This window comes from Lethenteron reissneri, chromosome 24 (genome assembly GCF_015708825.2).
Source record: "Lethenteron reissneri isolate LAM-NWPU_2019-01 chromosome 24, ASM1570882v1, whole genome shotgun sequence".
Classification (NCBI taxonomy): domain Eukaryota; kingdom Metazoa; phylum Chordata; class Hyperoartia; order Petromyzontiformes; family Petromyzontidae; genus Lethenteron; species Lethenteron reissneri.
This window is the reverse complement of record NC_083802.1, coordinates 14,548,128-14,564,291: the sequence shown is the minus strand read 5'-3', so window position 1 is coordinate 14,564,291 and position 16,164 is coordinate 14,548,128. Positions and strand designations below refer to the sequence as shown.

The following is a 16,164-nucleotide window of genomic DNA, read 5'->3' as shown; positions in this document are numbered from 1 at the left end:
ATAATACCCAAGCGGAGAGGCCCACTAAATATACACATGTAATACATTAATATAATACTTTCAAATAAAACTGGATAATAATCTGCGAACACAATGTACAGTACTCGAATAAATCCATATTTGATGTTTCACAAACAGGAGTGGGACATATTGAGAGCAATACATACAAATCTGTAAATGACAAGAAGCACAATTACTCAATCTCTGATTAAAACAAATGAGAGCATCCATTATAGTGATTGTCTAATTTGAAAGAAATACTGCATTGAGAAATCAGTTGCATAGGGAAATGAATAAATGTTCGGAATTGAGTGACAAAAATAATACATTAACATTCCGTAGTTAGCCAGCATTGTAGGAAATGCTGCCAAACAAAGGGTCCATGAGACACCATCATCCCGACGAAAAAAATGTAATAAGACCAATAATGATGGATTGTGAGCACTCTGACTCGGTGAGTCTCATTAAAGAGTCTAACATCAGGGCAAGATGGGGTGAGTGTAAAGCAGGACAGATGCGACGTATGGGATCAGGGCGCCCTGGCTTCCAGCATAACATGGTTTACCCTGCAATTAACCGGCACCACATTGACTTCGAGCTCTCATCCCAGACACTTCCTCGCTGAAATAACAAGCCCAAAACCGGCTAAACGGGTGAACTGGCTTGTTTGGCGGGAGCCCCACAAAATTGATTGTGAAATAAAAAAAAGTCTACAGAGGATTAAAGCATCATTCAGCTGCCAAGAATTTGGCGGGGGGGAGTAAACTTGCTGAATTTTTTTTTTATCGGGGGGAGCGGAAAGACAGCAGCCAACTGTGCTTAAAGCGTTATGCTCCTGTGAGTCATCCACGGACAGTTGTCTGCAATTACCTCTCAGCGGTTTGGGGATCAAGGTGGCCAGCCGTGCATTCTTATGCACCGCGAGCAAAATTGCCAAAACCACAAAAAAAGTGTTCAAAAGCTGCTCCTGAGCACCCACTCACTCCAGGCAGCAGGTGCACAATCCTGCTCACGAAGATGAAGATACTAGAACCCCTGCATCAGTCGACCACAATTAAAATACAGTACTTACCACGTGCTAAAACAGGGGTATAGGGCTATCGCATGTTCATATCTTGCACAGATACAAAAAAACGCTTTATGGACCTTGCTTGAGCTCACCATAATCACACCTATTTTTTCTGAAATCTCAAATATCAGTTTTAAGGAGCGCATCATATTTCGAAGACACTTCTCGCGAGCCAGTGGGTACTTTAAGAAATGAATTATTGCTGTGGCATGAAATAGATATGACATTAATCACGATCTGCATCATTGCACCAGCAGTAAATGAGAAAGCGATCATGGAAATGGCTATCTTTAGGGAGGAAAACAGCCAACGCTCACAACGTTTTCAACATTTTCTATTGGCGCAAGTGAAATTAAATCCAGGTTTATAAAAACAGTTATCGGCCATGGTGTAATGAAGACGTACATCAATGCCACATTGTTGCATTCCGTTCTCGCATAAACATCCCATCGGCCCCTCCAGCCAATCCTCAGTAACGCGTCTGTGCCCTCCTGCTTCCTTGGCACAGTCCCCCTGTCACCACTTTTTATTCTCGTAGTTTCAGGGGAGGGGCAGTGGTAACAGGGGGTGGGGATAGGGGTCCGAGGGGAGCTGCATTGGGGGGTGAACGCAGGCTGGGTGGTGGTGGGGTTATGGGGGTGTGTGGAAGGATAGTTTTGGGGGGGGGGGCGGGTATTGTGGAAGGGAATGTGGTGGGGGACACCCAGGCCGCCCCGTGGGTCGATACAGTGGGGGAGCGAAGGACAAGCGTGTCGTTGGGGCTGGGGAGCTGTCATCGCCTGGCATGTCGTTATACGCGGCAAGCCCTGCGTCACCCGCCCCGTGTACTCTCGGTTTCATTTAACCGCCGCTTGGCAGCCGCCTCGACAGCCCAACCAAATCCCTGGGTATGCAAGCCCACGAGTGCCATTTCCATTTTTACTCACTCAATAATTTATATTTCAGTTTATAGTATCGGTAATCAATGTGGTAGGAGGCCAAAGTAAAAAAACCATGAATTAAAAACTCAACCTGTTTGGGCCCAATTAACCCATCGTGCCGTTGCAGTGTTCCCCACTTCACCCTCATTGTGAAACTAATCAGAGGATGCGGGAAGAGATGCAGAGAGAACGAGCTCAAGACAGACGGCAAGGGAGAGACACACGCACATGGAGGGGGTGGGGAGGCGGGGGAGAGCGATTTACGTATTTGCCAACCGTGGCCACGTGTCAGTCACGCTGGCTCGCAAAACCGTGCGCCTCCCAACCATCTCACACAGCCAAAGGATAAAATTGAAATCACAATAAAGGTCGTACACAGGACAGTAAATAAAAAATATCCAAATAATGTTCTCATTTACAGTACTCTGTGTATATGTACACACACAGAGTTATAGAGCACATTGTATTCGAACATTAATAATTCACAGACCTTGTCATTCCACTGTAGGATGAAAGCCTCTCCCCAGTCCATGTGGTCGTGGCGGTTGTTTGACCATACTGGTCAGTGTGGGTTGGTGAAGAGGTGCGGAATGTAGGGGATAGGGGGCAAGTGGCCCAGGACCAATGCAGATATCAATCGCCACTCGTGTTATCTATGGCTGAGAATCAAACCCAAGTCACTGGGTTGATATCACAGTGCACTAACCATGAAACCGCATTTCCCCTTCATATCCACTGTACACCGTATTGCTTTGTTCCCCAGGTCACCCTTGTAAAATAGACGTATCTCACAACAGGCCCTTGCCTGGTTTAAACACAGCATATAGATGAATATTTTATTATAAAACGTTTTATTTTACCAGGTAAGGCACACTGAGCTACATAGTTCTTTTTCAGAAGCGACCTGGCCACAAATTATAGATAGCTCAAGAAAGTGGCTTATGTGGAATTTATATCAGCAGCCAAATGCTCTTAAAATAATGTATCTAAATGTGGAGGGAAAAACCGGAGGACCTGGAGAAAAATCCGAACCACCACTGGGAGGGAGAACATGCAAACTCCAAATATACCGGCGTTAGTCAGGATCGAACCTACATCGTCCTGTATAGCAGGCGAGGTACTGATCATCTCGCCACTGTATATGTTTAATTTTACTGGTCTTTATAGGGCTTGGACTCCTTTAATTTACCAAACATACAGTATTGGCCATGTGAGTGGCTAATTAAGCATCGATATATGCTATGTATGATTGTATCATTTGTATGCTGTACGTATTTTTAAGTTAACGCTTACATTAGAGAAGCGGTGGGAAACATTTACAGCATTTGGGCATGAATGTCATGTTGCCGGTTTGACTAGATTAAAAACAATGGAACGAATTATACATTTCAACTATAGATTATTTTTTTTTGCTATTCTGTGGTTGAGTATATATTAATATAAATATAAAACGTTTAAATGAAAAAGTATTAAAAAAACAACCCTGAAAATATTCTTGGTTCTTTCGGTAAAGTCACATAGAAGGGAAATAATAAAATAATAAACTTTTTACATTATATAATAAAAAAACATTCTCGCGACGTTTCGGCCACAACGCAAGCAGCCATCCTCAGGTGAAGAAACAGAGCTGTCGGAAAGACAGCGTCTTAATGAACACTGCTACTAAGCTTGGCAGCGTATTTTAAGCTGAAAAGTTAAACATCTGTATCGTTTTCCTGCGAGGTATTCTTCCAAATTAGGGCTGAACGATTTGGGGAAAATATCTAATTGCGATTTTTATGACAGATTGAGATTTGATTTGCGATTACATTTTTTTAAGTCAAGCTTCAGTTCAATATTCACTGTGTAATGTATTTAAAACATGTGATGGAGCATTACCATATGATACCATCAAAATATGAACTACTCTATTAATTCTAATGTGCGGCTGAGAACTTAAAAGATATGAATTGCTTCCAACATGTATTTATATAAAAAAAATGTAATTGAAATAGAACAATCAAACATAGAACAATTGTTAAGTTAAATAAAGTTAGAATAATAAATTATAAATCTATTCCAATAAGTAATACGACTTTTCAAATCGCAAAAATCACAGCCTTTGCGATTTGCTGATCTCATTGTTTCAAATTGCGATTTCGATTTGAAATAGATTAATCGTTCAGCCCTATTCCAAATTTAGTACATATATGCCAGGCACGTTTAATCTGTTGATATAAATGTGGCTTTTGTATAATTAAGACATTCAATTAAACTACTACAAATTATGATGAGCATATTACAGCAAAATTGTCGGGGTTTGGGATTTGCATTTTCCTATAATTTATTCATGACTTGCTAGAATAAAATACACATTTCCTTTTATAGCTACACAGTAATGTAAGCGCAGATCTCAGAAGCCGAGTCTCGACAAGAGCTAAGGGGTGATGCAGAGGAAAGCACTGGGGGCATCTCCTCTTGGCTTTTAAAATTAAAATTTGAGTCGATGTACACTGTGCACTGTAAAAATGGCAAACCTGGCTGCGGCTGCTTCGTTACCCATGACAAACCATCATCACTTTCAAGGGCAGAAGCAAACCCTGCTTCTCTAAGTGTTCCCATCATGCCAGGCCCAGCAAGTTGAAGCATAATTATGATCAGTTTCCGCAAGTTCGAGGTTCAAAACCTTGGACCCATCCATGCTCTGGGCTCAAAATTGCAAGGTCAGAAGTTCAATCGCTGTCAGGTGGTCTCAGGCCATTATGCCTTCAGGGTCGATAAAACGAGAAACATCTGCTAAACCAGCAGCACCATCTGTTGAAACTGAAGTCAACATGTTGAACTTCTTTCGCACCATATGTAGCCAACCGTGCTATAGCACGGTGATTATAGCTCTCAATGTGTTTTTTAAATGTCCTGTGTTTTTCGAAATTATGTCCAACGTCTGGGAGCTTTATCAGAGCGCCCAGTACATGGAAACGTCAAACATCTCGAACAACACATGGTACAACCAGAAAACACATCAGAGCCATACAAAACAATCACGAAAACCTATGCTGCAAGACAGAAATTCCCGTCATAAGAACATGGATTTTTCACCACTTGTTAAGGACCTCCACTGCCAATGAAACGAAATGTCCCCAAGGCTCATTTGAGTACGCAGACGCTTTGACTTGACTCTCAGATTATTACCCAGCGTCTTCGTACTGTAAATCATTTGTTGCTATAACAACAATGACCAAAACAGGATAAAAAAAACCATAATGATCAAGCTATGTTATTAAGAAAATTAATCCCAGCTTATTGTTTCAGATGGGCATTACTGAGTGCTGCATCCAAGGCTCCGGGCAGCACTCGATGGGCTAGAGTGGGTGTGGAGGGCCGGAGAGTGGGTTGTTATTCATGTTAATAGGCTAATGATGCTTATGGGCAACAGGTGCAAAACCTAATTGTTTACTTCATGTCGATTATGATTCCACAAGAAAATCCTTGAACTGGGAGGTAGGAGCCCGAAGATGAGAGGATGATTTTTTGTAGTGGCGAGTGATTATGGCTGTACACTCTAGTATAAGAGACACGCCCAATTTGCGCAGTCAATTCTATGACTCCCATAAATGTACAACTATTTTTGTCAATCCACTGGTGAATGCGGGCCCAACCATGCTGAGGTGTCGTTGGGGTTATTGAACCACAATTCACTACGCTGGTCAGTGTGCGCTGCCAAAAAGGCAGCGAACATAGATGTGGTAATACCGTACAGTACAACAAAAACATTTAACTGCATGCTCTCCCACTGCTCATAACAGAGCATCACTGTAGCCTGTAACACCTGATTCATGGATATGATCGCCCATCCATGCACTATACAGAGGTTCACCGTCGATTCCTTTCAAGATCTGATGAGATTGGGTGCATGACAGGTGATTTGGCCATAGGAATTACTCTGGCATCTCCACATATATTTTTGCAGCCTGATGTGTTCTTTTTAACCCTGCAGCATTACCACTCACTAGAGATAATGGAGTTCCACTAGCACAATCAAGAATCCTATCATTTATAAGTTACACATATACATGTAATAAATAATTCATGTTCTTCTGCACAATATAACTGATAATGAATCTCAATATACTCAACTGATTAAATAAAGGAAATCAATCAATGCATAATTTGTGTCCTAAATTGACGGGTTAGGGCAATGGAGCCGCACTCCTGAGCAGTGCCTCCCACCCCAAATCTGTGGAAATATAAGGAGGTCACTATTAGAGTAAAATTATAATTTCATAGCAATTTGGTCCTCATTTAGTTAGTTATTAACTGTCCATTCTCAATTTTAACAGATAAAATAAAACCTCGGTTGAACACTTAAAAAAATGAAAAGCAACGTTCTAAATGTTTCACACGAAGCAGCAAGATTAAAAAAACCATGGTGCTCTACTTTAACTTAGGGGCCGCCAGAGTAATTTTAGTCACTGCTGGTGAATATTACATGTCATTGTCATAGTGCCCATGCACCACCTATTGGCCACTGCCAGTGTATGCAAGCACATCTGTGTTTTCAACAACGCCCTGTTGATAAGCTGTTAGTTTTAACTCCCACCCACAGTAAATCATCAACCTAAATATGTCCTTCATCAAATTAAGGGTCAGTGCTGTACTGCACCAACACTGCAACCCCATTTTGGGTTGAAAGGTCAAGTTATTAAACTACGAAATTGGCAAAGACACGGTATTTTCATCAGCGGAGCTGCTGATACGGATATTAAATTCCCTCCCTCCGCAGACTTTAATGGGTAATTCACGAGCAATCTTATCAGCCACGGGAAAAAAACATAATTATAACTTTAATCAATAACATTAGCCTTGTTGGTTTTAACGTCCTACTGTATAGTGTGCTTTTCTCCAAAGCAAGTGGGTGTGCTCGGGTGTCTGGGGGCATGCTATGCAAACAGCTTCTGCACACATATAGCTGGATATGTGATAACGTGCGCCAATGCAGACGTAAAACGATAAGAGCCGTTACATGACCTGCTACGGTAAACAGACACAAACAGACCTGGCCAAGAGTTTAGCAGCAGGCAGGTGCAGTGTATTATTGTGGCAAAGTGGTCAACAATTATCTTGTTTGTCTTTTGGACAAACTAACCCAAACGCACGCGATATGTGCCATGAGTCTACACTAATGATATAAATCAACAGGCATCATGACGTGGGTATGGCTCTTACACAAGCACACATATGTGACTGATAAAACACCCAGAAGAACATTTCATTTCAATAATTTTATCCGTATGGTTTGAGTTCCTGGAATTTATAAAAGATCAATTTCCTTCTTCACTTTAAACTGTCACGGGGTAAAATGTTTTTTGTGCCCAATCCCTTATGGCTGTGATATTTACCAATAACTCAAGGGGTATTGTGGGACCATTTATCTGACATTCAGCTCTAAAACATAAATTAATAACCGTGCCATGTTTTACATGCAGCCAGCGCTGTAAATAATTCGCTCTATTTGTTTATCTAAAGTAATGTCCTTAAATAAAGTTTACATACATATTTTGCTTCTGTAGGTAGATCATGTTTATATATGTAACCGTATAATTTACTGTGGAATATTTATCTGTCGAATTTAGTTTTCATTGTAAAAGGCCCAAAAAATATAACTGTGCTTACACCGATTGGATTCCACGTACAAATTTTGGCTGGCAATGTAATGCAAGGGTAACTGGTATGGACAGATAAGCATCATCCTTCATCGATCCAGCAAAACACTGACATTTATGTGCTGGTAACTAGCGGGTCACAGTCCATAGTATTCAATGTACAAACTTCCATACAACTGGCTTTAAATACCATCATTAGAAACATTTGTATGCATAAGGTACTTTGTAATGAAAAAACGGTTAAATATTAAACTGATGGCAGGTTCCATAGGTTAACTTAAAAACACACACACATTGTCTTGTTAAAACTGACAGACGGTAAAACATGGATGACACAAACCGGCGGTAAGGTACATTTTTAGCTCACCAGGCATCTTACTTTATATAGTAATTCGAAATGCGAGGGGTTTTCTTATTGGGGGGGAGGGGAGATGAATGACAAACTGTACGAACAAGAGAATGGCATACAAGAGACCAGGCGAGTTGGGGTGAAGTGAAAAGCCGGAAGAAAGAACGAACACTGCAACGGAGCTCGCTTCGTGAGCGTAACACCGGCGTGCAGAACTCAATTCGCCTCCGCTGCCACCATGATGCGCGCACACAGATATTCTTTCGCATCAGCATGGCTCGCAGCGCATTTGTATTCAAGCAAAAGGGACACACTAATAGGCGGCCTCTAACAACAATGCAAACAAGGGGCTCAAAACCATCACCTGGGCCGCATGAAACAATTTAAGCCTATGTCAACAGCAATTTGTCATGCTATTTACAGTACCAATATTGACTCGCGGTCCACGGCTGGGCAATGGGCCCAAGTATTCGTTGCTCTGTTTGGTTAACATTACAGACAGCAGCAGAGCAGCCTGTCCAAACAAAGGCTTAGGAGTCAACAAGGCATTGTTACCAGGCTAAACATGTTTGCCTTTGGCCAACTCCCATCTATGTCAACACTCTCAAAACAAATGTGGTTCACCTTTAAAATTTCTTGCCCATAAACTTAAAGTCTAACTCGGCAGTTCGCATTATTTTGCTTAAGGTGTAGATTGCGAAACCGGTTGTTATCAAATCAAACTGCCAATAGTCAGCTCTGACATAAATTTAGCTTTCTGTATTCTTGTAATGTGTATTTAATTTCTACTTTACTTAACTTAAAGGAAAGCAAATAAAGGTTTGTCATTGGTCAAAGATACCTACAAAATACACTGTACGACAAAATGGACTCCTGTGAATTTTAAGAAATTCCAGATATTAGTTGCCAACATCTTACAAATATGTTTATATAAACATACCTTTATATAAAATAATGGCTAGTTCACCCTACAATGCTGACATGAGAATTTCATCCCCAGCCACACCCCATCAATTTTATAACAAGGCATACGCACATGAGCTTGCTCATTTGGGAATTTCATCCACTGGCAACATTTCACTTTGTCAGTATTTTCATAAAAATGCTGATAGAGGGACTAGAATACAGAGCCCAAAAATGGATACCGTAATTGTCAGGGCTATACAGCAACTTTGAAGAAAGAAAAACATGCGTGCCTGCACACAAGCCAACCATGATGTCGTAACAATTGAGTAAAGGTTGGGTGAACAGTTAAAGAGTTATTTACAAAGACAGCCTGAGTGTGTACAAGAACAGACACATTAGAATATGAAAAAGGCCACGGTGGGCAAAAGGGGGTGATTAAAACAAAATACACCAAAATAATTCTAATTACGCTTCAAGTCTTGGTTTTGGTGTTTCGGATACGGGGGGAAAATAGGACAAGTGGAGATTTGCTCGGCAGGTGGGGAACTTTGGAAAGCGGATGAGTGTTGACAAATGTGGGTGGGTTAGAGACGGAGTGTGGCGATGTCCCTCCAGAGCAGTGGCCGGTTGGGATAAATTAAAACGCCATCTAATAATCTGTTTCGCTCCACCATCAATTGCAAAAATTCAGGATGGGCACACACATGACAATATGCATATTTTATTGACTGATATTTGATTATGTATCTACTTGCATTTTTGTTATTGCATGTAATCCTTGTGTTAATTAAGCAGTTTTTGTTTCGCCTATAACTGGGTATTCCTTGCAAAAAACACAAGAAATCTAGTTTGTCGGGAGTGTATCAATTAATTTTATTTGAAATAGTTAATAAAAATTAAATAATGCAGGTTTGTAGCCTAGTGGTTGGCATGATCGCCACTGTGGTGGTTTAAAATGGGGTCCACTCAGATTTGATTCATGCAGCTGCCAGGTAATACCACAGGAAATCACTAAAGTTTAAATTCTGGCTGTTAAGCGAATTTTAAACACCAATTGGCATTTACAAGAGCCAGCCTTTGCCACCCAAGTCTTATTATTAAAATAAGCTCATATAAAGCTCGAATGAGAAAAAGACCACTTAATTTCATCAGAATTGTTTTACTAGTTTAATGGAAATGATTGTATCTATTAATACCCGATGTTCTTATACGTATTTGACTCCCCTCTTCTTTCGATTTCCTTCTCATTCCTCTGGCAATATTGCATTTTTAGGATGAATATTGAAAGTGCAAAACCGAAATCATAAAACCTAATACAAGTCAATCCCTCTACCTGCCCAAGCAAACCCAGAAAAGTGGAATGAGAGGCTGGAAACAGAAGAGCAAACTGGAAATGCAACTCACCATCTTAAGCTGCATCTCAGCTTGCTGCATGGCATCCTTTACCCCGGTGTCTTCTCCCGTGCCGCCCTCTGACTCCACGGCACTGCTGCTCCCCAGAAAGATGCTCAGCTCGGTGCTGTAATGCAGGACGCCCGTGTTGAGCGCAGCAAAGTGATGCCCCATGCATCGCAGACATGCGGCACGCACCACAGTCTGGAGGGATGGAATAATCATCATCGTCAAACATCATCATCATAATCTGTATGAAAAAAACAAATCAAAGTCAATTGATACAAACATCTCTTTTGCAAGGGAGACCGAGGTGCAAGAGAGATATTTTCTGCAACTCGTTGAAGGGCTGTAAACTACTTTACCATCATAATAATCAACAATCACAATTAACATTTCCAGTATCAGCTACCGTTATAGGCAGTATCACTTATATAGAGATGATGTCAATGATGGTCGTGAAACATTTCCATCTTGTGGTTATGCACATCCAATGCAACAGTTTAAATATTTTCAAAAGTTGTTGAACCCAATGGGATGTGTATGTCCTCAGTGAAAGGTTTAAGATAATTAACGTTTGAAATGTAACTATTTTCTTTCATGAAATGTAATCATGACAAAATAGATCATTTTTATATTTGAAATAACCTTTCTGTATATATTTTGGACCCCCGTGTTAGAACGATTTAGATTTGCATAGCGTCTAAATACGATTATGTCTGAAGATGTTGGACATTATAAGAGACTTACAGCTACAACTCCAACAATCATAAAAAAAAAGTTCCTCAGGACCAGTCGATGTCTGTCATTTTTGACAAAGTGAATTATTGTTCAAAAGTTCCCATGAGAATGTTTCTGCAGCCAATAGGCCAGTTCAAAAAATAAATGCAATAAATATAAGCCTTCATGCCTGTCCAACTTTTTATCTCCTACTGCCTTCAGCTTGTAGCCCTGGACAAGCCAAAATGTATTTGTTGAGCTGTGCAGCAAAAAAAAATCGCACTCAAATTACGATTTGCTAAAAAAAAATATTTATACAAGGCTTTTTGCAATGCTTGAAAAAGACCTAATAAAATTCATACAAGACAGGTGTTGATAAAATTAACTTTTAGAATCATATGAAACAAAGTTATACTCAGCCTGCCATAAGAGGAAACAAAACAAGGATGTTTTTTCTACATAAAGCACTCCTTTACATGGCCCATTGCTGCAAGCGCCTCGTGGGCTGATGAGCAAGGATAGCACATAAATAAAACATCTCGCCTCAACTCGTGTCAATCGGCTGTGTCTATTGGATTACACACCCACAAAAATACGTATACAAAATATATATTGAAGAGCACTTAGGAGCAGATGATCATTAGCCCTCCTTCCCCTGTAACTCTGTGTGTCTCTGCTTCCAAACACGCAACCACCATCTAGCCCCTCTTTGTTAACATTCTCGTGATGCATTGGGTTTACGACAGCTTTAGCTGGCAACGGAACACCAACCCGTTCACACCATGCAAAACATTTTTTTTCTCAAGTCTGAGAGCGTGAAACATGCAGAATGGACAGAGGCAAGCAGAGTGCCCTGGCCCATGCAATGGCAATGGGTCACGTTCCCTGGCTAAACACTGCTGTAAATTTCACAGGAATGACAATGCTCTTCATTGTCTCTGTCCTGCAGGAGGCATTTTAATTTTCTGGCAACCCAATAGGAATAACCATAAAAAATTGGAAACCGTAGGTGCTTACAAGGAGCCTAAACATTTATGAAAACATGTCCTAAAAATGGGACCCGTTTTTTTTTCAAGTGTCGTCTGCCTACCATATGCACCAGCGCAATCCATTATGCAATGTGTAGCGTCAGAGTTACAGTTATGGGTCAGAATCTCAGAAAGGTTACGAATGAGAGTGGGCCATTCGGTCCATCTAGCTCGTTGGGGCAGGAAACCACAGACAAACGGGATGGCAGCCAGACACCAGTGCCAACGATTGCCGAAGTTCTGTCGTCTGCCAGTAGGGGGGAAAGACTTGCTATGGTATAATCCCAATTGAGTAAATTTTCAGGGATCTTTAACGTCCACTGTTAAAACAGACAGCGCATATTTTTTTAATCCTTTATATTAAGTTCACTTGCTTGCGTGCTTGCGTGCTTGCTTGCTTAGGACCGTGCAAATCTTTCGGTCGTTTTTTTAACCCACTTCCCATGATCCAATCGAGCTGACATTTTGCACACATACTCGTTGTGCGTGACAATTTATTTTCGTGAAAATTTTTTTCCGAAATTGTACACTGTTTAGGGAATTTTTTTAAAATATTTAATTACCAATTGCTTAATGGTGGCAGGCAATCATCTGACCCATAAGTGGCAGCCATCTCAAGCCAGAGGACGAGATGACTCTAGCCACCCCGATGCCACGCATATAAAGGATTTATAGTGAAAAACTTTGTTTTTACGGGTTAATTTTTTTACGGTTAACACACCCGCAGTATGAATCAGGGCAGCTGTTGGATTCAAACCAAGAAACTCTACAACAAGCGGGGAATGTGCTCCCGCTAGGTCATGTTTTTTTAAGTGGTTAAAGATCACCTGAACATCACCTGTCTTCAAATCTTCACGCCACTGCTGTTACATAACACTGCTCTCATATTCAATTTGTTCCATTTACTTTCGCAAAGACTACTCCCTTCCTCTCAACCTTCCATCAAGTTTAGCACTAACGGAAATCTTTACTTCAACTCTACTGCTTTCAATGCCTCAATGAACATTTATGTTCGCCTCGATACCTCGTATATTTAACTACCGTGTTTGCTTCCATAAATATGTGATAGTCTTTCGTTCTTTTCGCTGCACTCATTATAAAGACAGACAATTCTTTGGACTTTGAAGCTCTAAACACAATAGTGCACTGCATCTTCCCACGGTTGGCACTTTGAGATCAGCGCAACACCTGTTTGCCATTTGTTAATGCAGTCCATTTGATGTTGTACGTCGATAATGCTGCACGCGGTTACTCGTTGTTGCTTTATATAACCAATCCCAAACGAAGCGTGTTGGGCGACACTAAAAAACACTTAATCAAAAACGAGGTCACGGGGACACGCACAGAATGCAGGAGACTCCACTCAAGTGTCTGGCTTTAACGCACCCACTGGCCCTGGACAACGCACCTGCCACGCGGACCACACTGTCAGTTGAGCCAGTGATGATGGCAGGAAATTCACGTGATACGCACAGCAACCTACATGCGTCACAACCTCCGCACGGCAAAAATGCCACTATCCGGTCCAGGTTTTTTTATGCGTCCCCAGCCATACAGAACCAAGAGCATCCTTCTAAAGGAAAATACTCCTGTTCCATTCCCACTCATCCACAACCCTGCCCTAACACTAAAGGTCCCTGACGGTTGGTGACAAGTGGGCCTGAATGTCAGCCAAAAGGGCCCCCACACTCTCTGGTTACAAGTCGCCCCGACGTAACTGCTGACGTGAATGTAGACACTTTCTCAGGTCGTGGCAGCGTGTTGTAACTCATCTCCAGTTATTTGTGCAGCTCTAAATTTCACACCATTGCCCAGACCAGCCTGATTCCCCCGTGTGCTTTTTAGCACCAGATGCATTCCACTCTCGATGATTTATAGGGCAGCCCTTTAGGGTAAACAATGCCATAAAGAGTCTTTTTACCCTGCAAGACATGGTGTAATTATAGCCAAAGCATTGAAGGTGTCATTTGGCAATCTGGTGCATATTCAGCAAAATCTGCCGAGAGAGCATGAGGTAAACGTTAAAGAAAGAATTATAAGGGTTGTGCAGCAATTGACATTTACAGAAACATGTATGCATTATTAGACTGGTGTTTAATGGTCACAATCTCAAAGTATCAGTAAAATAACATATTTGCGTCATAATATATAGACATCTTAATACCAACATTAATCTGTTCAAGTATTACATGTGTTAGTGATGACGAACCATTTTGGATGGTGAAATTATTATTTAAAAATTTAAAACATTAAATTCGATCAGAAAACCAACCAGGCCTGGTGCTACTTAATCAAATTTGAATAGGAATGAGCCATTATTAGATCATTGTGAACCCCAAGCATACCAAGACGATTCTTACCCACGATTGGCATGCCAGGGAACCGATTTCCTGATCATGAGGTCAAATAGCAAGGATGCAATTCTGAAAGCTTCGAATAGAGGTCACTCCTACATTCTTTGACCCTACAATGGGAGATATTTTAGACTATGAGAGGTGCAACAGTATGGGTTCATCAATTAATGATTTTCTAGGCTCACAAAACAGGCGTTGAATAGTACACATAAAAATCAATGTTCTTCAAATGGGTATGTTATATGTAATGGATGAATGTGACCCCTGCAGACACTAGTGGCCCTCAAATGGTAACAATCTATCAAAGCCTCGGGAGAGTGAATCATTATACTTTTAAGTAAAGCAGCCATAATTATTCAAACTCCATTTTCAGAAGAGATTTCCACTAATATCTAAGAAGCATATCTATAGATAAGCAGGCACCTAAATACAAATGACTAAACTATTGGCATATAGCATTTTGTTATATGGTTTAGGCGTGTGTCACTCATTGCGCAAATGCCATACAGGTGTCATGTATCACCACATTCAGTTAATTTTGAGTTTCATCAATCATTGCATCACCACAGGTGGTAACGTGGGGTACGATTAAGATTTTGACTTAAAACTTTCATGACTGCAGGAATTCATATTCTTGGTTCCTACGGTAAAGTCACGCAGATCAAAAAAATGTATACAAATAAAAGAAAAAAACCCACGACGTATCGTGACTTTACCGAAAGAACCAAGAATATGATTGCTAAGCTTGAGGCTTTACAGAGATTAATTATAACAGTTGCAGCATTTGCAAAGATGGGTTTTGACAGTATTTTGATTTAATAATCATAATTATATTTATATAGCGACTTTCATATAGGATCTCGAAGCGCTCTACAAGACAACAGCAGCAAACACGAAGCAAAAAAAACTACTTCTGAAAACAATAAACGAATGCTAAATTACATTTACTGAATTAACTAAAAGTTAACTAAAAGAATAAACATAAGTGGATAAATACGTTTTGAGACGTGTGTAAAAATGTCAGAGATCCTGAGATCTCATGGGAGAGCGGCCCAGAGACTGTGGGCTCCACAGCAACATCTCGGTTGCCCATTGACTTAAGCCCTTATTAGTAATCTTTTTTAAACAACCTTGAATTTTAGTGGTAATATAAAAGCAATCAATGATGCATAATGTTCTGGGTGTAGTATAGCTGACTCATGATGCAATGTACTAACATGTAATATTTAACGACACTGTAATCACGTAAACAAATAGATTTTTTACATATTAAACAATGTTTTCATCACTTGATTACTGCCACGGTTTTTTTTATGAATTAGTTTACTTTCATTGTATTCATTAACTCATCTCTGAATGCAACCATCGGGCAAGAATTGATATTTTAATTATTACGAAAGCAAGAAAGAACTGTGGCACTATAGCTCGTCAAAAATTACTGCCACTTCAAAGATTTTTAATTTCTTCACAGCTCACCGGTTAAACCTGGCATTGTATTGAAAAGCCAGAATTTTCCAAATGAATGCAGCACGATTAACGGCCAAACGGCATGGATGAGAAAAACATCTGCCGTCATTATGCACTACTGTTTGTTAAGCCAGCTTAGCAAACACCCCCCTCCCACCCACAGCACTACCTCCTACTCATTAGTGACGACACAATGGTCTCCCACCAGGCACTGCTGGCGACACGTCAAAGAGAGTGTGAATCGAGACGCATGCAGGGGGGTCCAACACATCACCCTCACTGCACCGCTCGCTTGAGCGTGTCTGGTGGGGGCCCCA

The 16,164-nt window shown here is 40.8% G+C and overlaps 1 protein-coding gene across 5 annotated transcripts in view; it reads right to left on the bottom strand.

Moving 5' to 3' along the window:
- SMG5 (SMG5 nonsense mediated mRNA decay factor) overlaps window positions 1–16,164 on the bottom strand; it is a 73,700-nt gene that overhangs the window by 32,500 nt on the left and 25,036 nt on the right. For all 5 annotated transcript variants that reach the window (XM_061558400.1, XM_061558399.1, XM_061558398.1 and 2 more), the window contains one exon: window positions 10,291–10,482. In XM_061558400.1, coding sequence (XP_061414384.1) covers window positions 10,291–10,482 — 192 coding nt within the window. The remainder of the gene's footprint in view (window positions 1–10,290; window positions 10,483–16,164) is intronic.